This window comes from Ranitomeya imitator, chromosome 2, assembly GCF_032444005.1.
Source record: "Ranitomeya imitator isolate aRanImi1 chromosome 2, aRanImi1.pri, whole genome shotgun sequence".
Lineage (NCBI taxonomy): Eukaryota > Metazoa > Chordata > Amphibia > Anura > Dendrobatidae > Ranitomeya > Ranitomeya imitator.
Genome location: NC_091283.1, coordinates 25,615,624 through 25,638,333, shown reverse-complemented (window position 1 = coordinate 25,638,333; position 22,710 = coordinate 25,615,624). Strand labels below are relative to the sequence as shown.

Sequence of the window (22,710 nt, the reverse complement as noted above, 5' to 3'; positions counted from 1 at the left end):
ACTGGGGTCCCCAGTTCGCGTCTCGGTTCTGGAGAGAGCTTTGTTGGCTGCTCAGTATAGAGCTCAATCTCTCATCTGCGTACCCTCCTGAGACGAATGGGCTGGTGGAGAGGACCAATCAAACTCTGGTCATGTATTTACGGCACTTTGTGTCTGCCAGGCATGACAACTGGGCGTTCTTGCTGCCTTGGGTGGAGTTTACTTTAAATAATGCCGTCAATGTGTCAATGACTGCTATCTGAAGTAAAAATCAGTGAACGTAGCGGTCACTAGGGAGTGCCAGGAAAGCGGTGAATGAGGTAATTTAAATTAATGAAAGGTCCAATGCAGCTTCAGCCGTAATCCTCCAATGGAGGATAGTATCTTGGACAATATAGAAAACGGTCAAAGGAGCGCCAAGTACACAAAGACAAGGTAGTAATTTCTTAAGCCCACCATGCGTTTCGACGGAAAAAAATGTCTTCATCAGGTGGCCACCTGATAAAGACTGTTTACCGTTGAAACGCGTTGTGGGCTTAAGAAACTACTACCTTGTCCTGGTATTCTTTGCGCTCCTTTGACCGTTTTCTACATTGTCCCAATGACTGCCATCTGGACATCTGTCAAGTCAGCAGTCTTCCCCATGATTATGGAGCCTAATGAAACAGGCTAAGAGACCTTTTTGAACGATTAGGAAGCCTTTGCACGTGTTTTTGTTAATTATTCTAATTTACTGACATAATGACTTTCATTGGCTGTAAGCCATAATCTTCAACATTAACAGAAATAAACACTTGAAGTAGATCACTCTGTTTGTAATGACTTTATATAATATATGAGTTTCACTTTTTGTATTGAGGAACTGAAATAGATAAACTTTTTGATGATATTCTAATTTTGTGAGAAGCCCCTGTAGCTACAGGCCACAAGTGGAAAGTGTGCAGTGATAAAGAATCGAAGGCTTAAAGTGCTCTAGAAGCCAGTTACCATCAAACAGCTGGAGTACAAAGACAGGAATGGACGTCACAGCGACAAACATTGACCTTTGTGACTAATGTACAAGGAAGATTCTTCACTGACAGCAAGTACCTGCAGTGGCATAAATAGAGCTGACGGAGGTGTGATTCTAGTAGGCAGCTAGTGAGCAGTGGGCTAATGAGAACATGTGACAAACCATGTCACAGCTCTTATATGTATCCAGAGCTTTACATTACTTCCAAATGAACATTGTCTATAAGTCTCATTCCACATTTCCTCATTTTATCTTTCAGAACCAAAGCAGAGCATGGTCCTGGTTGTTATCGTTGGTGTGGGGCTCATAATCATTGTTGTTCTCGCATCTGCTGGAATCTTTATATACAAGAATTTCAGGTATAACGGGCTGTGTGCCGGATGTGACATTGATGGATCTACTGTAGGTGTATGAAAGACCTGTCAATCACCTGGCGCAGGGTACAGAGACGAGACATGTCTCTCTGTATGGTCCCTGGCCTAGAGCGAGGTGCAGAAAATTGACATGGATGGGAAGATTTGTCATGTCTCTTTTTATGATTCCTGGTTGGTGTGCAGAGATTTGTCTTGTCTTGTCTCTCCCTATAGTTCCCAGGCTGGAGCAGGGAACGAAGACTAGCTACAGTATGTATGTCCTTATGGTCCTGACCTGGAGCACAAAGACTAGTCATGTCTCTCATTTTAGTCGCCTGCCTGAAGCACAGAGGCTAGCTGGCCATGTCTCTCCTTATGGTTCTCGGCCTGGAGTGCATAGACTAATCATGTCTCTCCTTATGGTCCCCGGCCTGAAGCACAGAGACTAGCCATGCTTCTCCTTATGGTCCCTTGGTTGGAGCTAGGAGACTAGCCATGTCTATCCCTATTGTGCCTGGCTGGAGTGTTTAGACTTGTAATGTCTCTCCTTATGGTCCCCTGCCTGAATCCCAGAGGCTAGCAATGTCTTTCCTTATGGTTCTCGGTCAGGAGTGCAGCAACTAGCCATGTCTCGGTAACAAACGCAACCGGGAGGGAGGGGGGGCAGTTATGGCCGAGTTACTTAAAGACACAGTCCACAGACAGAGTCCACTGAGCAGACGGTCAGTGAGCATCTCCGGCCCCTTGTACATAAATAGACGGGACCGACACAGCTTTTTCCCACAGGTTACCTTCTCTTCTGGTCACAGCAATCCACGGGAGTCCAAGTAAATTTCAGTCCAGGAGGCAAACGTTGACCATCGGGGAAGAACTTTTTTAATGAACACAAATGAAGTGAAATTAAAAGAGTACAACACTGGATTTCCTACTCTCTCCCTGTCACGCTCTCCAACCTCACCCACAACAGCTGTCAAAGATTAGAGGAATTCCACGCCCCAGGATTATCCCTTCATAAGCGGGGGCCCTTTTGAAGTCCTGGGGCCCATGTTGCAGTCCTTAACGCCTTTGTCCAGTCCTTGGTCCTTAGCCTTTAGCCCGGGGCAACAGACCTCTCCCGTCCAAGGGAATCTGGTAGTGCCCCGTCTGTATAACATGTCTGCCCTAGTTAACAATCCGGGCAGTTCTGAGGAACCAACAGCTTCCTCTTTCCTAGTGGCTGAAAGTGCAGCCCCATTATTAACTATTGCTTTCCCTAGCTCTTATGGCCAATTAAAGGAGAACATCACATTACAACATAAGACAGAACTTAATACAAAAAATTGGATTTACAAGACATGACATAACACATGCAAACTTCATTGATATAAAGTGCACGGGGGATCCCAAGGAAGGAGAGAGTGCAAGTGAGGGGATCGGCCACCTCCTTACACTCCCCCCTTCTTAAACATGGCCATCACCGCCATGGCAACCCTGAAAAGACAACAGTTCATAAAGTTCTCATAACTTTTTATAATGGCCGGTTATCCCTTTAACACGGGCGACCAAAGTCCTTGACGTGGGCGGCGTTCAGACCCAACAGTCCTTCTGTGTGGGGGTCCACGTGACCCTGGTCCTTCTGAGGACAGTCTCTCCCTCCCTCCTATCAGTGGATCACGGGCCCCTTTAGCGATGGTGGGCTGCTTTTATAAACATGGGGCTAGTCCGAGGTTTGAAGTGGGGGAAAAGTTCAGGAACAGGCAGTCCAGCAGCCGCACCCAGAGTCAACTGCTATTAACTCCCATGGGGTTCTGGTCCTGTGATCCAGCAGGGGGGACACAAACGGGTGTCAACAAACCAGGGAGGAGGGGAAAATAAACAAATGTAGCTGTCAGCAGGTGGCCACCACAAGCAACATTGTCCTTGGCTGCCATGTAGGGTCCATTGTCCTCTTGGGGACGCGGAACAGTCCCTCATATGTGCTTGGTGCAACCGTCACCTATTATCATTAGTCTCTTAAAGGGGCCGCTCAGTGTGCAGACAGCTGCTGAGTTGCATAATGGGCCCCATGTGGCCCCTGACCTACCACATACACCTGTGATGAGGACCCACTGGAGGAGGAGTCTCCACTATTCCTCCGACTCCGCACTCCCTCCATTGGTGGTCCTGTAGCTCCTTGAGGCTCTGGCTTCGCTGACACACTTGTGGCAGCCTCACTGCTCTGAGGCACCGCTTTCTTTTGTGCGGCTGGGGCACCTGCAGTTGCAGCAGCCAGCTGTTCCATATCTGGAGTCTCCTGGGGTTGACCTGTCTCTAGATCAGAGACCAGTTTGACGGCCACTGTGTAGGGCCCCCGGGGTTATGGCTGAGTTACTTAAAGACACAGTCCACAGATGGACTCCACTGAGCAGATGGTCAGTGAGCACCCCCTGACCCCTTGTACATAAATAGATGGGACTGACACAGGTTCCCTACAGGTTACCTTCTCTTCTGGTCACAGCAGTCCACGGTAGTCCAAGTAAATTAGAGTCCGGGAGGCAATCATTGTCCAATGGGAAATAACTTTTTTAATGAACAGAAATGAAGTGAAAGTAAGAGTACAGCATTGGTTTTGCTACTCTCTCCCTGTCACGCTCTCCAACTGCACCCACAGCAGCTGCAGCAATCAAAGGTTAGAGGAATTCCACGCACCTGGATTATCTCTTCAGAAGCGGGGGCCCTTTCAGAGTCCTGGGGCCCGTGTTGCAGTCATTAACTCCTTTGTCTAGTCCTTGGTCCTTAGCCTTTACCCTGGAGCAACAGACCTCTCCTGTCCAGGGGTTCTGGCAGTGCCCCGTCTCTGTATACACATCTGCCCTGGCCAATGATTCGGGCAGTTCTGAGGAAGCAATAGCTTTGTCTTTCCTCGTGGCTGCAAGTCCAGCCCCCTTATTAACTATTGCTTTCCCTAACTCTTATAGCCAATTAAAGGAGAACATAACATTACAACATAAGACAGAGCAACTTAATACAAAACAAATGGATTTACATGACATGAATTAATACATGCAAATTTCATTGATGTAAAGTGCTTGGGGTTTCACAAGGAAGGAGAGGGCGCAACTGAGGGGACCGGCCACCTCCTTACATCTCTCCTTATGGTCCCTGGCCTGGAGCACAGAGACTAGCCATGTCTCTCCATATAGTTCCCGGCTTGGTGCGTAAAGACTAGTCATGTCTCTACTTATGGTCCCTGGCCTGGAGAGTAGAGACTAGCCATGTCTCTCCCTATGGTACCTGGCTTGGAGCACAGAGACTAGCAATGTCTCTCCATATGTTCCCTGGCCTGGAGTGAAGAGACTCGCCATGTCTCTCCCTATTGAACCTGGCCTGGAATGCAGAGACTAGCAATGTCTCTCCATATGGTCCCTGGCCTGGAGCACAGAGACTAGCCATGTCTTTCCGTATATTTCCCGGCTTGGTGCATAAAGACTAGTCATGTCTCTACTTATGGTCCCTGGCCCTGGAGAGTGGAGACTAGCCATGTCTCTCTTTATGATACCTGGCCTGGAGTGTAGAGACTAGCAATGTCTCTCTTTATGATACCTGGCCTGGAGTGCAGAGACTAGCAATGTCTCGCCATATGATCCCTGGCCTGGAGCGCAGAGATTAGCCATGTCTCTCCATATGGTGCCTGGCCTGGAGCACAGAGACTAGCCATGTCTCTCCATATAGTTCCCGGCTTGGTGCGTAAAGACTAGTCATGTCTCTACTTATGGTCCCTGGCCTGGAGAGTAGAGACTAGCCATGTCTCTCCCTATGGTACCTGGCTTGGAGCACAGAGACTAGCAATGTCTCTCCATATGTTCCCTGGCCTGGAGTGAAGAGACTCGCCATGTCTCTCCCTATTGAACCTGGCCTGGAATGCAGAGACTAGCAATGTCTCTCCATATGGTCCCTGGCCTGGAGCACAGAGACTAGCCATGTCTTTCCGTATATTTCCCGGCTTGGTGCATAAAGACTAGTCATGTCTCTACTTATGGTCCCTGGCCCTGGAGAGTGGAGACTAGCCATGTCTCTCTTTATGATACCTGGCCTGGAGTGTAGAGACTAGCAATGTCTCTCTTTATGATACCTGGCCTGGAGTGCAGAGACTAGCAATGTCTCGCCATATGATCCCTGGCCTGGAGCGCAGAGATTAGCCATGTCTCTCCATATGGTGCCTGGCCTGGAGCACAGAGACTAGCCATGTCTCTCCATATAGTTCCCGGCTTGGTGCGTAAAGACTAGTCATGTCTCTACTTATGGTCCCTGGCCTGGAGAGTAGAGACTAGCCATGTCTCTCCCTATGGTCCCCGGCCTGGAGTGCAGAGACTAGCCATGTCTCTCCCTATGGTACCTGGCTTGGAGCACAGAGACTAGCAATGTCTCTCCATATTGTACCTGGCCTGGAGCGCAGAGACTAGCTATGTCTCTCCATATGTTCCCTGGCCTGGAGTGAAGAGACTCGCCATGTCTCTCCCTATTGAACCTGGCCTGGAATGCAGAGACTAGCAATGTCTCTCCATATGGTTCCTGGCCTGGAGCACAGAGACTAGCCATGTCTTTCCATATATTTCCCGGCTTGGTGCATAAAGACTTGTCATGTCGCTACTTATGGTCCCTGGCCCTGGAGAGTGGAGACTAGCCATGTCTCTCTTTATGATACCTGGCCTGGAGTGCAGAGACTAGCCATGTCTCTCCCTATGGTACCTGGCTTGGAGCGCAGAGACTAGCAATGTCTCTCCATATGATCCCCGGCCTGGAGCGCAGAGATTAGCCATGTCTCTCCATATGGTGCCTGGCCTGGAGCACAGAGACTAGCCATGTCTCTCCATATAGTTCCCGGCTTGGTGCGTAAAGACTAGTCATGTCTCTACTTATGGTCCCTGGCCTGGAGACTGGAGACTAGCCATGTCTCTCTTTATGATACCTGGCCTGGAGTGCAGAGACTAGCCATGTCTCTCCCTATGGTACCTGGCTTGGAGCACAGAGACTAGCAATGTCTCTCCATATGGCCCCCGGCCTGGAGCGCAGAGACTAGCCATGTCTCTCCCTATGGTACCTGGCTTGGAGCACAGAGACTAGCAATGTCTCTCCATATGGTCCCTGGCCTGGAGCGCAGAGACTAGCCATGTCTCTCCATATGGTGCCTGGCCTGGAGCACAGAGACTAGCCATGTCTCTCCATATAGTCCCCGGATTGGTGCGTAAAGACTAGTCATGTCTCTACTTATGGTCCCTGGCCTGGAGAGTAGAGACTAGCCATGTCTCTCCCTATGGTCCCCAGCCTGGAGCACAGAGACTAGCAATGTCTCTCCATATGGTCCCTGGCCTGGAGTTCAGTGACTAGCCATGTCTCTGCATATAGTCCCTGGATTGGTGTGTAAAGACTAGCCTTGTCTCTCCATATGGTCCCTGTCCTGGAGTGCAGAGACTAGCCATGTCTCTCCATATAGTCCCCAGCCTGGTGCACAGAGACTAGCCATGTCTCTCCATATGGTCCCTGTCCTGGAGTGCAGAGACTAGATATGTCTCTCAATATGGTCTCCAGCTTTTGAAACGATGTTTCCTTGAAAACACAGATCTTTTCACAATACAACATACCTGGTGGCAGTCGTGGAGCTCGGCTCTTCATGCTGCTTGTGAAGGCATGAATGTAATGACAGGTTCTAGGTCATAAGCTCCTCTGGTGTCGACTACCAGCAGTCATAATGGCTATGAGGGGATTTGTGTAGTTAATAATATGATTTCAGCCCATATAAAGATATAATAGAAATTATCACTTAAATTTGTTTGATATGATGCTAAATTGTCCCACCGATCCCCGACTCCTCCTGTTTTGACGATTACGTGGTCTCCACATTAACATATGAGAAATGCCAGAGGCCTGATTAGCCAATAGCCATTTTCTGTTACATCTTGTGCCGGATCGGGAGGGAGAGTATCACAACTTATTTTTCTACCAAGCTGAGAACTTAAAAATAGTTTGAAACTTTTAGATAGCAGCTTCTCTGAGCAAACTTTAACTTTTGATGGTGAAAACTGCAAGTAGGCACAAACTTCCACTATGGGGTAAATACATGGCTATTATATATATTGTATTATAGATAGAGCCCTGTAGATTCATGTGGCACCTTTGTGCCTATGGGGGCATCTAATGATTTTGTGCCGTCATCCTATCAGAAAAAAAGTCCCTGTTATTGTTTTTTACTATCAATTTTCTAGAATTTACCGGCAGAGAAGATTTTCTGTTGTTAATTCCATTTCCTCTGCTTATTTCAGGAGAGAAGGAGAATCACGCAGCGGTCAGCAGTATGTAATGTGCTCTGCAGCGCCCCTCCAAGGTGAGGCCAATTGTGATATTCAATAAAAAGGCTCAGATATCAGTGTAGCGGTACATAGGACTGCAGGCGCCGATGGGCCAGTTTTCATGGGACCTTTTCTGGGCAGTCACATGATCACAGTGCGTGTATATAGTATATAGATGTATGTAGTATAAGCCTTTGTGTATTTTTGCAGCTTCGGACTCATCCCCTGCCGATGATAAACCAGTCACAGCGTGTGAGTATCAGTGATTATTCATCGAGAAAACTGAAAAGTCTATAAATGCATTAATACGAAAAACATCCTGTAGTTTGTAAAAAAAAAATTGGTTTGTGTGGCATTTTCGTAGAGCCATAACTTTTTATTTCTTTTATCAGTGGAGCGTGTGAGACTTGTCTTTTTCCCACCTGGTCGTTTTTATTTACACTATTTTTGGGTACATACGACATTTTCGTTTTCTTCATTACTGCATTTGGTGGGTGGGAATTGTGGCAACTAAAAAAAAAATTAAATTCTCATGATTTTTACTTTTGGTGTTTAATGTGGATATTGCTGGATTTTATGAATATGAAGTAAAATATGCATTTTTATGTTTATATTTACTTATTTTGGAACTGGGAAAGGAGACAGGATTCCATTTTTTTTTTACATTTATTTCAGTTTTTAGTCCACTTCGGGGAATTGAACCTGCGATGGTTTCTACCATATATTGCAATATATCAGTATTGTAGTATATCGTTAGATTAATGTTCTACTATGAAGCCTTTGGCTGACAGGGTAACTCATCTGCACCCCACCATCATGGGGGAAGGGTGGAGCAATGAGACCGGTGCATGCGCCTCAGTCATTTAAATTGATGACAGGGGCATCTAAATTATTAATCAGCAGCGATCGGGGTGAACTCTGGTTGCTGCTGTTACACCAGATGCAGGATGAAGGACACAACTACCAAGTCCGCTCCATACATCCCTCATGTATCATGTGACGTACAGTTATGTCATCGTGCACAAAGGAGTAACGACAACGTGACAGCAGGCAGAAATCCTAATTTAGTGTGAAATGTTGAAACTTCTTACATTTTTGTACATGAGTTTGTAAATACAGGACTGCCATCTTCCAGGAGCAGCGCCACACGTGGAGGTGATTATATTTGACGTATCATGGATCAGACCATTAATGTAAAGAAAACCTGTCACTTGCCATAAATGTCATTTTTTTTACCTGGTGTAAATACCGCTGTTCTCCTGAATCAAGCGATGTTTTTCTTTAGTTTCTGCGCCTCTCTGCCCCTGAGATATGGCCGCCTTTTATTTCTATGAAAATTAAATCTTGCCACAAAGTGGGCGTGGTCCTCAAATGCAGCGCACAGAGACGAGTTAAGGACCACGCCCACATGGATAACAAGACTAGATTTACATACAAGAAAGAACGGGCTATAACTCAGGAACAGAGAGACATAGAAGTAAGAGAAAAACATCGCCGGATTCAGGAGAACAGCGGAATTTACACCAGGTAAAAACATTTACAGATTTACAGCAACTGACATATCTTCTTTAAATACTGAAATAGCAGATACAATCCATGGGGACGCGAGGAGCTGTTTCTGGGAGAACGCAGACATGTTTATCATTGGTTATATCTTGTGTGATTGTGTAACTTTTTGTCATTGTAGATGAAGAAGAGAGAAGATTAAGAAACTCAGTGACTCAAGAAGCGTAGATTGTTTTTCCAGACACCTGATCTTCATTTATTTCATGCTTCTTAGTTTATTAGAAATCTAGGGTATAAAGGAAACTGAAGTCTGAGTCCATCGCTCGATCCAAATCATCTACGGAAAAGCTTGTGTGCTGCCAAAATAACTTCTGCCCTTCAGGACTCACGTCCACTATGGACCTGTCTTATATGGATCTTGTTACAGCAAATCTACGCTGCTGTGGGCGAATAATCACCGTCTGCCACATTACCGAGGTGTTCTCCCTACAGCCATGGCTTCCAGACACATCACACATGGAGCCTGCAGATCACATACAGAAGCAGATATTAGAGGGAATCTGTCACATCAAAAAATGTTACAAACCTGCAGATATGGGGTTGATCTGCAGACTAATAGTGTTCTGAACCTGCCCGATGCTGGCACTTAGATCCCCGCTGCCAGGAGGAGCATTCAGAACACAGATTAACCCCATATCTGCAAGTTAATAGCGTTTTTTACGTGACATGTTCCTTTTAATTTTTCATCAGTCTTTTTTCTGAGTTAAAAAAGCCCAGTCACCAGGTCCATAGTGGCCAGGTTTTATCCTATTGCTCCCCTAAGTAGTCCTGTTTTTTGATCTGTCTTACGGTTCAAGACAATATCGGCCTGTTTAGCTAGCGCTATGGTTTATGGTCTTCATGAATGGGTGTGGCTCACATGGCAATAATATACACAGCCCATAAAATCCACGCACACTTGGGAAAGACCCTAAAAATCACAAATCCGGGAAACAGAACTCGGATAAAAAAAATAAACGAAACTGTGATGGCTGCGACTTTAGATCTACACGAATTTTAGATTGCGTCAACTTAAGTTCCATTACTATTGCCTGAGGTTATACGCCCCTCTCATTCCTTCCCCCTCTGTTACCTATTATCAAACAGTTGAGTTTATATTGATGTGTATTTGTTTTGTACAACTGAACATAATAAGGCTTCTTTCACACTTCCGTCTTCCAAATCTGCACAGGATCCGTCAAGACGTTGAAATGACGAATCCTGTGCAGATTGTGGAAAACGTGTGCACTGGGCCCGTCTTTCTGACGAACCTGTCGAGGTTATGTGCACCTGTTGTGTATGCGTCTTCACAGCGGTTTTCCGCTGCGAAAACGCATACACAACACAAACCAGGTTAACCCCTTTCTGACCTCGGACGGGATAGTACGTCCGAGGTCAGAAGCCCCACTTTGATGCAGGTTCCGGCGGTGAGCCCACATCAAAGCCGGGACATGTCAGCTGTTTGAACAGCTGACATGTGCCCGTAATAGGCGCGGGCAGAATCGCGATCTGCCCGCACCTATTAACTAGTTAAATGCCGCTGTCAAACGCAGACAGCGGCATTTAACTACCGCTTCCGGCTGGGCGGCCGGAAATGACGTCATCGCCGACCCCCGTCACATGATCGGAGGTCGGCGATGCTTCAGAATTGTAACCATAGAGGTCCTAGAGACCTCTATGGTTACTGATCGCCGGTAGCTGTGAGCACCCCCCTGTGGTCGGCGCTCACAGCACACCTCCATTTCTGCTACATAGCAGCGAACATAAGATCGCTGCTATGTAGCAGAGCCGATCGTGCTGTGCCTGCTTCTAGCCTCCCATGGAGGCTATTGAAGCATGGCAAAAGTAAAAAAAAAAAAAAGTTAAAAAAAATGTGAAAAAAATAAAAAAAAATATAAAGGTTTAAATCACCCCCCTTTTGCCCCAATCAAAATAAATCAGTAAAAAAAAAATCAAATCTACGCATATTTGGTATCGCCGCGCTCAGAATCACCCAATCTATCAATTAAAAAAAAGCATTAACCTGATCGCTAAACAGCGTAGCGAGAAAAAAATTCGAAACGCCAGAATTACGCTTTTTTGATCGCCGCGACATTGCATTAAAATGCAATAACAGGCGATCAAAAGAACGTATCTGCACCAAAATGCTATCATTAAAAACGTCATCTCGGCGCGCAAAAAATAAGCCCTCAACCGACCCCAAATCATAAAAAATGAAGACGCTACGAGTATCGGAAAATGGTGCAATTTTTTTTTTCACTACTTAGATAAAAAATAACCTAGTCATGTTAGGTGTCTATGAACTCGTACTGACCTGGAGAATCATAATATCAGGTCAGTTTTAGCATTTAGTGAACCTAGCAAAAAGACCAACCAAAAAACAAGTGTGGGATTGCACTTTTTTTGCAATTTCACCGCACTTGGAATTTTTATCCCGTTTTCTAGTACATGACATGCTAAAACCAATGATGTCATTCAAAAGTACAACTCGTCCCGCCAAAAATAAGCCCTCACATGGCCATATTGACATAAAAATAAAAAATTTATGGCTATGGGAAGGAGGGGAGTGAAAAACGAACACGGAAAAACGAAAATCCCAAGGTCATGAAGGGGTAAAAAAATAAAAAAATCGCAATATTCTCACCTACCGACGTCCTGCGCAGCGATGCTCCTGGCAGCTAGCTTTCCTAGTACTACATTGCGAAATTTCGCGAGAAGTCGCGGTCTCGCGAGACCGCAACTTCTCGCGAAATTCCGCAATGTATTACTAGGAACGCTAGCTGCCAGGAGCATCGCTGCGCGGGACGTCGGTAGGAGAGAATATTGCGATTTTTAATTTTTTTATTATTTTTAACATATCTTGTTACTATTGATGCTGCATAGAAAAAGAGAAAGAGCGAGCGAGAATTTCCCTGACGGGAAATTCTTCCACGCATGCTCAGTTTGAAAAGACGGGACCCGTAGCTGGATTCCTGCTTTTCACAGTCAGCGATGACCGATTTTCTGACGTGCAGAAAAAACGTTCCTCTGAACGTTTTCTCTGCCCGACGAGCTGTTTTTTTTACGCAGGATCCAGTGCACAATGGATGAAACGGATGTCCATCCGTCACAATCCGTCGCTAATACAAGTCTATGAGAAAATGCATTCTCAAAAATCGACGGATTGTGAGGGGAGCTGAAAGACGGAAGTGTGAAAGAGGCCTAAGTCAAGGTTATTGATCTTCCTCTTTATAGTCTGATATATTTCCCCCAGCGACGGGACACTTGTACTACATATTGTTTGTTCCTATGTTATTTTGATGTTATTTACAACAAAAAATGTTGAAATTAAAAAATAAACTAAACTGAATAAAATAAGAGCAAAATCTGCCCACCTTATCGCTAGTGACTGGACACTCTTTAAAACGGGTTGTGAGCTGAAGGAAGAGGGATGCTGAGATTATGTTTTAGAATTTATTTTCTTAAAAGGAGAGCAAAATTATGTTGGAAGACAAAAAGCATACAACTTTTTTTAATAATAATATCTATAAAAGAGAACCGAGAAAAAGATGGACACAAGAGCTAAAATATAACAATTTTATTGAGGAAAATTCTAAAATATTACAAAAAGTACCATAATAAAAACCAGAATACAGAAGATACAATAGAAAAGGGAGAGGCAGACCTAGTGCCACGCACGAATGCAGCAATCAGATGAGGAGCAAATTAGCAATAATAAATATAACAAAAAACTATATATAGATATATATATATATATATCTATATATATAAACTTGTGAGGATGTAACAAATAGATAAAGATGTAAGCCCAATATTCTGTCTAAATGTAGAGTATACTTGTAACAATAAATGGGCAACTGCACAAGAGAGAGAGAGCTCCAAAGTAGTTAGCAAACAGCTATAAATAAAGTGTCAAATATAGGCGCTATATGGTGACTCAACCCAAACGGCTCATCAACACAAGGAAGCAACACTTGCGAAACGCGCGTCGGGGCCTCCCTTCCATGCACGGTAGCAGCAGGTTGGCATACTTTGTATCGGATATTCCCTGTCTCTTCCCCATCTGCCAGATGGCAGGCATAGCTTGGGCTCTCTCACATTTATATATGGGACCTCCTGGGATATTACTTAACAAGTATTTGTGTTGATGAGCCGTTTGGGTTGAGTCACCATATAACACCTATATTTATCCATCTTTTTCTCGGTTTTCTATTGTATTTATTATGGCGGAGCATTTATCTTGATTGCCCTTTCTATAGGTTTACTAATATCTATAAAAGTTCATTTTTAGTGATAATTGTGTTGGAACTGTGAGCCGATGTCTCCTGTGCTTATAATATAACTAGCTATTGAACCCATTCTACGCCCAGGTGGCGAGCATTTATATTGGTATATGGTCTCCATCCTGGCATGTGCTGCTCCATCCTGCGCCCCCATCCTGTCATGTGCTGCACCCATCCTGCGCCCCCATCCTGTCATGTGCTGCACCCATCCTGCGTACCCATCCTGTCATGTGCTGCACCCATCCTGCGCCCCCATCCTGTCATGTGCTGCACCCATCCTGCGTCCCCATCCTGTCATGTGCTGCACCCATCCTGCGTCCCCATCCTGTCATGTGCTGCACCCATCCTGCATCCCCATCCTGTCATGTGCTGCACCCATCCTGCGTCCCCATTCTGTCATGTGCTGCACCCATCCTGCGCCTCCATTCTGACATGTGCTGCACCCATCCTGCACCCCCGTTCTGTCATGTGCTACACCCATCCTGCGCCTCTATTCTGACATGTGCTGCTTCCATCCTGCGCCTCTATTCTGACATGTGCTGCTTCCATCCTGCGCCTCTATTCTGACATGTGCTGCTCCCATCCTGCGCCCCCATCCTGTCATGCGCTGCACCCATCCTGCGCCCCCATCCTGTCATGTGCTGCTCCCATCCTGCGCCCCCGTTCTGTCATGTGCTGCTTCCATCCTGAACCCCCGATCTGTCATGTGCTGCTCCTATCCTGCACCCCCATTCTGTCATGTGATGCTGCCATCCTGCACCCCCGTTCTGTCATGTGCTGCCCTATTCTATCATGTGCTGCTCCCATCCTGCGCCCCCGTTCTGTCATGTGCTGCTCCCATCCTGCGCCCCCGTTCTGTAATTTGCTGCTCCCATCCATATGCCCCATACGCTGCTCCATAAAGGTTTATGGCCCCCATAAGATGCCCCATAGTATATGCCCCGTACACTGCTCCATAAAGGTTTATGGCCCCCATAAGATGCTCCATGGTATATGCCCCGTACACTGCTCCATAAAGGTTTATGGCCCCCATAAGATGCCCCATAGTATATGCCCCGTACACTGCTCCATAAAGGTTTATGGCCCCCATAAGATGCTCCATGGTATATGCCCCGTACACTGCTCCATAAAGATTTATGGCCCCCATAAGATGCCCCATAGTATATGCCCCGTACACTGCTCCATAAAGGTTTATGGCCCCCATAAGATGCTCCATGGTATATGCCCCCGTACACTGCTCCATAAAGGTTTATGGCCCCATAAGATGCCCCATAGTATATGCCCCGTACACTGCTCCATAAAGGTTTATGGCCCCCATAAGATGCTCCATAGTATATGCCGCATACACTGCTCCATAAAGGTTTATGGCCCCCATAAGATGCTCCATAGTATATGCCCCCGTACACTGCTCCATTATGGTTGATGGCCCCCATAAGATGCTCCATATTATATGCCCCCGTATGCTGCTCCATTATGGTTGATGGCCCCTATAAGATGCTCCATATTATATGCCCCCGTATGCTGCTCCATTATGGTTGATGGCCCCCATAAGATGCTCCATAGTATATGCCCCCGTACACTGCTCCATTATGGTTTATGGCCCCCATAAGATGCTCCATTGTATATGCCCCCGTACACTGCTCCATTATGGTTGATGGCCTCCATAAGATGCTCCATTGTATATGCCCCATATGCTGCTGCGATATATAAAAAAAAAATACCATACTCACCTATTGTCGCTGGGCGCCGAGTGCTGGGCGGCCTGAGCAGGCGGGGACACCGGCGCGCTGTGGGGGTCAGGTGCCGGTTTCGCCGCTAGCTCAGGCCCCCAGCACTTGCTATATTCACCTGGCTGTGATCCAGCGCTGCGCTCCGCCATCTTCCGGCTCCTCTGGCTGTGACTGTTCAGTCAGAGGGCGGCGCGCATTAAGCGCGTCATCGCGCCCTCTGAACTGAACGTCACAGGCAGAGGACCCGGAACACGGAGACGGAGCCGCACGCAGCGCTGGAACGGGGGACAGGTGAATATAATACTTACCCTCCTGGCGCGTCCATGGTCCCTGCCTCTCCGTTGGAGATCGCGGTGTGCGTTCAGGGTTTACGCATACCGCGATCTCCTGGGAACGTCACTCTGTGGGGTCCAGACTGCGCCGGCGCTTGCGCAGTCTATAAAGGCTTCGGACAGAGTAACGCTCCCAGCGTTATATTATAGATGTGTACACAGCTCTGAGATGTCACACATCCGTTATTACCTGTTGCAAAAGTCCAGATTTGTATTTATTAGAAAACAAAATGTTTACAAAGTGAAGTCGTCTCCTGACACATTTTGTTATAGTCGGTTTTATAATAAGTTTATTTGAAGATTATGTGATCACTTTTTATTGTCTGCAACACGTCAATTTCTTCAGCATCGATCTAAAAACTAGACTCAGATTGTATAACAATAAACTTGTGTAATTGATTTCATCCTTCATTGACAAAAAAGTCACACAAAGCAAAGTATCTGGTATTTTCGATTCTTCCGCACTCCTGCGTTTTCTTGGCCGTCTTTCAGCCAACTTCCTGTTGTCTCAGCTGTGACACTTTTACAACTGTCTTGAAGATGTTCCCATAAAGACGAGGGGCTAACAGGGCATGTAACTAGGGGCTACCTGCACTGCAAAGAGTTGGGTTTGGGTGGGGTTTTTGCCCCCAAAAATCACTTTATCGTTTGAAGAATATTGATATCTAATCCTATGTAAATGTATCCTAATATTGGGTGAAGGATAAGATGACGTCTGCTCAGCACTTTTCTTAAAGCAAATTCACTCCAAACCATCTCTGATCGGCTTAAGTCAGGTGATCTTCAGATCATCTTATAAAACCTGTTATGAACGCAATCCAGTGACACTGAGGATCAACAGTGTACCAGCGATCAGAGCACATATAGTGATCTGACAGTAACCCAAAAATATAAGAACGAGCTCTGAGACGTGGAATCTCTGTAGACTGCAATCCCTGAACCTATCCTACACACAACTAAAGATGGCAGTGGATTGCGCCTCAAATACTACCTATGCAACTCGGCACCGCCTGAGAAACTGACTTGCCTGAAGATAGAAACACAAGCCTGACTTGCCTCAGAGAAATACCCCAAAGGAAAGGGCAGCCCCCCACATGTAATGACTGTGAGTGAGATGAAAAGACAAACGTAGGGATGAAATAGATTCAGCAAAGTGAGGCCCGATATTCTAGACAGAGCGAAGATAGTAAAGAGAACTATGCAGTCTACAAAAAAACCCTAAAGCAAAACCCTACGCAAAGGGAGCAAAAAGTCACACCGTGCCGAACTAACGGCACGGTGGTACACCCTTTGCCTCTCAGAGCTACCAGCAAAACCAAAAGACAAGCTGGACAGAAAATATAGCAACAAAAGCAAAAAAGCACTTATCCAAGCAGAGCAGCAGTCCACAGGAAAGATCCAGAAGCTCAGATCCAAACAGGAACATTGATCAGGAGCAAGGAAAGCAGAATCATGTGGAGTTAAATAACGAAGCAGCCAACGAGCTCCCCGGAACACCTGAGGGAGGGAGCTCAGAAGCTGCAGTACCACTTGTGACCACAGGAGTGAATTCAGCCACAGAATTCACAACAGTACCCCCCCCTTGAGGAGGGGTCACCGAACCCTCACCAGAACCCCCAGGCCGACCAGGATGAGCCACATGAAAGGCACGAACAAGATCGGGAGCATGGACATCGGAGGCAAAAACCCAGGAATTATCTTCCTGAGCATAACCCTTCCATTTAACCAGATACTGGAGTTTCCGTCTAGAAACACGAGAATCCAAAATCTTCTCCACAATATACTCCAATTCCCCCTCCACCAAAACCGGGGCAGGAGGCTCAACAGAAGGAACCATAGGTGCCACGTATTTCCGCAACAATGACCTATGGAATACATTATGTATAGTAAAGGAGTCTGGGAGGGTCAGACGAAAAGACACAGGATTGAGAACCTCAGAAATCCTATACGGACCAATAAAACGAGGAGAGGAAACCTTCATAGGAATATGACGAGAAGATAACCAAACCAGATCCCCAACACGAAGTCGGGGACCCACACGGCGTCTGCGATTAGCGAAAAGTTGAGCCTTCTCCTGGGACAAGGTCAAATTGTCCACTACCTGAGTCCAGATCTGCTGTAACCTGTCCACCACAGAATCCACACCAGGACAGTCCGAAGACTCAAGTTGTCCTGACGAGAAACGAGGATGGAACCCAGAATTACAAAAAAATGGAGAAACCAAGGTAGCCGAGCTGGCCCGATTATTAAGGGCGAACTCAGCCAATGGCAAAAAGGACACCCAATCATCCTGGTCAGCAGAAACAAAACATCTCAGATATGTTTCCAAGGTCTGATTGGTTCGTTCGGTCTGGCCATTAGTCTGAGGATGGAAAGCCGAGGAAAAAGATAGGTCAATACCCATCCTACCACAAAAGGCTCGCCAAAACCTCGAAACAAACTGGGAACCTCTGTCCGAAACAATATTCTCAGGAATGCCATGTAAACGAACCACATGCTGGAAGAACAAAGGCACCAAATCAGAGGAGGAAGGCAATTTAACCAAGGGCACCAGATGGACCATTTTAGAAAAGCGATCACAGACCACCCAAATGACTGACATCTTTTGAGAAACGGGAAGGTCAGAAATGAAATCCATCGAAATATGTGTCCAAGGCCTCTTTGGGACCGGCAAGGGCAAAAGCAACCCACTGGCACGAGAACAGCAGGGCTTAGCCCTAGCACAAATCCCACAGGACTGCACAAAAGTACGTACATCCCGTGACAGAGATGGCCACCAGAAGGATCTAGCCACTAACTCTCTGGTACCAAAGATTCCAGGATGACCAGCCAACACCGAACAATGAAGCTCAGAGATAACCTTATTAGTCCACCTATCAGGGACGAACAGTTTCTCCGCTGGACAACGATCAGGTTTATTCGCCTGAAATTTTTGCAGTACCCTCCGCAAATCAGGGGAGATAGCAGACACAATTACTCCTTCCTTGAGGATACCTGCCGGCTCAGATAACCCCGGGGAGTCGGGCACAAAACTCCTAGACAGAGCATCCGCCTTCACATTCTTAGAGCCCGGAAGGTACGAAATCACAAAGTCGAAGCGGGCAAAAAATAACGACCAACGGGCCTGTCTAGGATTCAAGCGCTTGGCAGACTCGAGATAAGTCAAGTTCTTATGATCAGTCAATACCACCACGCGATGCTTAGCTCCCTCAAGCCAATGACGCCACTCCTCGAATGCCCACTTCATGGCCAGCAACTCTCGGTTGCCCACATCATAATTACGCTCAGCGGGCGAAAACTTCCTGGAAAAGAAAGCACACGGCCTCATCACAGAGCAACCAGTACCTCTCTGTGACAAGACCGCCCCTGCTCCGATCTCAGAAGCATCAACCTCGACCTGGAACGGAAGAGAAACATCTGGCTGAGACAACACAGGGGCAGAACAAAAACGATGCTTTAACTCATGAAAAGCTTCCACAGCAGCAGAAGACCAATTAACCAAATCAGCACCCTTCTTGGTCAAATCGGTCAATGGTTTGGCAATGCTAGAAAAATTACCGATGAAGCGACGATAAAAATTAGCAAAGCCCAGGAACTTTTGCAGACTTTTCAGAGATGTCGGCTGAGTCCAATCATGGATGGCTTGGACCTTAACCGGGTCCATCTCGATGGTAGAAGGGGAAAAGATGAACCCCAAGAATGAAACTTTCTGCACACCAAAGAGACACTTTGATCCCTTCACAAACAAGGAATTATCACGCAGGACCTGAAAAACTGTTCTGACCTGCTTTACATGAGACTCCCAATTATCCGAGAAGATCAAAATGTCATCCAAGTAAACAATCAGGAATTTATCCAGATACTCACGGAAGATGTCATGCATAAAAGACTGAAACACAGATGGAGCATTGGCAAGTCCGAACGGCATCACTAGATACTCAAAATGACCCTCGGGCGTATTGAATGCAGTTTTCCATTCATCTCCTTGTCTGATTCTCACCAGATTATACGCACCACGAAGATCTATCTTAGTGAACCAACTAGCCCCCTTAATCCGAGCAAACAAGTCAGATAACAATGGCAAGGGATACTGAAATTTAACAGTGATCTTATTAAGAAGGCGGTAATCAATACACGGTCTCAGCGAACCATCCTTCTTGGCTACAAAGAAGAACCCTGCTCCCATTGGTGATGACGATGGGCGAATATGCCCCTTCTCCAGGGATTCCTTCACATAACTGCGCATAGCAGCGTGTTCAGGCACGGATAAATTAAATAATCGACCTTTAGGGAATTTACTTCCAGGAATCAAATTGATAGCACAATCACAATCCCTATGCGGAGGTAGGGCATCGGACTTGGGCTCTTCAAATACATCCTGATAATCAGACAAGAACTCTGGGACCTCAGAAGGGATGGATGATGAAATTGACACAAATGGAACATCACCATGTACCCCCTGACAACCCCAGCTGGATACCGACATGGAATTCCAATCCAATACTGGATTATGAGTTTGCAGCCATGGCAACCCCAACACGACCACATCATGCAGGTTATGTAGCACCAGAAAGCGAATAACCTCCTGATGAGCAGGAGCCATACACATGGTCAACTGGGCCCAGTACTGAGGTTTATTCTTGGCCAAAGGTGTAGCATCAATTCCTCTCAATGGAATAGGACACCGCAAAGGCTCCAAGAAAAACCCACAACGTTTAGCATAATCCAAATCCATCAGATTCAGGGCAGCGCCTGAATCCACAAAGGCCATGACCGAATATGATGACAAAGCGCAAATCAAGGTAACGGACAGAAGAAATTTGGACTGTATAGTACCAATGACAGCAGACCCAGCGAACCGCTTAGTGCGCTTAGGACAATCAGAAATAACATGAGTGGAATCACCACAGTAGAAACACAGCCTATTCAGACGTCTGTGTTCCTGTCGTTCAACTCTGGTCATAGTCCTATCGCACTGCATAGGCTCAGGTTTAGTCTCAGGCAATACCGCCAAATGGTGCACAGATTTACGCTCGCGCAAGCGTCGACCGATCTGAATGGCCAAAGACATAGACTCATTCAAACCAGCAGGCATAGGAAAACCCACCATGACATCCTTAAGAGCCTCAGAGAGACCCTTTCTAAACAAAGCTGCCAGCGCAGATTCATTCCACTGAGTGAGTACTGACCACTTTCTAAATTTCTGACAATATAGTTCTATCTCATCCTGACCCTGGCACAAAGCCAGCAAATTTTTCTCAGCCAGATCCACTGAATTAGGCTCATCGTACAGCAATCCGAGCGCCAGAAAAAACGCATCGACGCTACTCAGTGCAGAATCTCCTGGTGCAAGAGAGAATGCCCAGTCCTGCGGGTCGCCGCGCAAAAAAGAAATAATTATCAAAACTTGTTGAACAGGATTACCAGAAGAATGAGGTTTCAAGGCCAAAAATAGCTTACAATTATTTTTGAAGTTCAGAAACTTAGCTCTATCACCAAAAAACAAATCGGGAATCGGAATTCTTGGCTCTAGTATAGATTTCTGATCAATAGTATCTTGAATCTTTTGTACATTTATAACGAGATTATCCACCGAAGAGCACAGACCCTGAACATCCATGTCCACACCAGTGTCCTGAATTACCCAAAAGTCTAGGGGAAAGAAAAAAAAAAAAAAAAAAAAGGCTGGACACAACAACAACAAAAAAAAAAAGGTCAGAACTACTTTTTTTTTTTCCCTCTATTGAGAATCATTTCCTGGCTCCTGATACTGTTATGAACGCAATCTAGTGACACTGAGGATCAACAGTGTACCAGCGATCAGAGCACATATAGTGATCTGACAGTAACCCAAAAATATAAGAACGAGCTCTGAGACGTGGAATCTCTGTAGACTGCAATCCCTGAACCTATCCTACACACAACTAAAGATGGCAGTGGATTGCGCCTCAAATACTACCTATGCAACTCGGCACCGCCTGAGAAACTGACTTGCCTGAAGATAGAAACACAAGCCTGACTTGCCTCAGAGAAATACCCCAAAGGAAAGGGCAGCCCCCCACATGTAATGACTGTGAGTGAGATGAAAAGACAAACGTAGGGATGAAATAGATTCAGCAAAGTGAGGCCCGATATTCTAGACAGAGCGAAGATAGTAAAGAGAACTATGCAGTCTACAAAAAAACCCTAAAGCAAAACCCACGCAAAGGGAGCAAAAAGTCACACCGTGCCGAACTAACGGCACGGTGGTACACCCTTTGCCTCTCAGAGCTACCAGCAAAACCAAAAGACAAGCTGGACAGAAAATATAGCAACAAAAGCAAAAAAGCACTTATCCAAGCAGAGCAGCAGTCCACAGGAAAGATCCAGAAGCTCAGATCCAAACAGGAACATTGATCAGGAGCAAGGAAAGCAGAATCATGTGGAGTTAAATAACGAAGCAGCTAACGAGCTCCCCGGAACACCTGAGGGAGGGAGCTCAGAAGCTGCAGTACCACTTGTGACCACAGGAGTGAATTCAGCCACAGAATTCACAACAAAAACCCTCCAATAGAAGGATTTTCCAAGGACTCAAAGAAAAATTTTAAAGAATAAAAAAAAAAAACAGCAACGCATAGAATCATAGAATATTAGAATTAGACGGGACCTCCTGGGTCATCTGGTCCAACCCTCTGCTCAATGCAGGATTCACTAACCCATCTCAGACAGATGTCTGTCCAGCCTCTGTTTGAAGGCTTCCATTGAAGGAGAACTCACCGCCTCTCGTGGCCGCCTGTTCCACTCATTGATCACCCTCACTGTGAAAAAGTTTATACTAATAGCTAGTGATGAGCGAACGTGCTCGCCACTACTCAGTACTCGCCCGAGTATCACTATGCTCAGTGTAGTCGGTGAGCACCGAGTATTTCTGGGATTATTCGGCAGGAGCTCGGTTCTCCGCCCTGCAATTGTGGTGCTCTTTAGAGCGCCAATGACCATGCAGGGATTGTCTGCCATACACTGTTATACCGCCGCCATCTTTGTTGTGGTATTACAGTGATTGGCTGGCCGAACAGTGTCATCAGGTCTATAAGAGACCTGGCACCGCCCTGCTAGGGAGAGCTGCTGCGGAGTTAGGGTCAGAATCGTGCTTTTTTATAGTTAGCTGAATACTTATTCCTGGTGCCTTACT

General features: G+C 46.2%; 1 protein-coding gene across 3 annotated transcripts in view; it reads left to right on the top strand.

Moving 5' to 3' along the window:
* LOC138661498 (major histocompatibility complex class I-related gene protein-like) overlaps positions 1 to 11,911 on the top strand; it is a 228,405-nt gene extending 216,494 nt beyond the window's left edge. The window contains exons 5-8 of one of the 3 annotated variants that reach the window (XM_069746219.1): positions 1,251 to 1,350; positions 7,623 to 7,684; positions 7,860 to 7,901; positions 9,337 to 11,911. In XM_069746219.1, the coding sequence (XP_069602320.1) occupies positions 1,251 to 1,350; positions 7,623 to 7,684; positions 7,860 to 7,901; positions 9,337 to 9,383 (251 nt within the window). In that variant the 3' untranslated portion in view covers positions 9,384 to 11,911. The remainder of the gene's footprint in view (positions 1 to 1,250; positions 1,351 to 7,622; positions 7,685 to 7,859; positions 7,902 to 9,336) is intronic. The other 2 variants (XM_069746220.1, XM_069746222.1) reach the window with 2 other exon arrangements.
* The last annotated feature ends 10,799 nt before the right edge of the window (positions 11,912 to 22,710 follow it).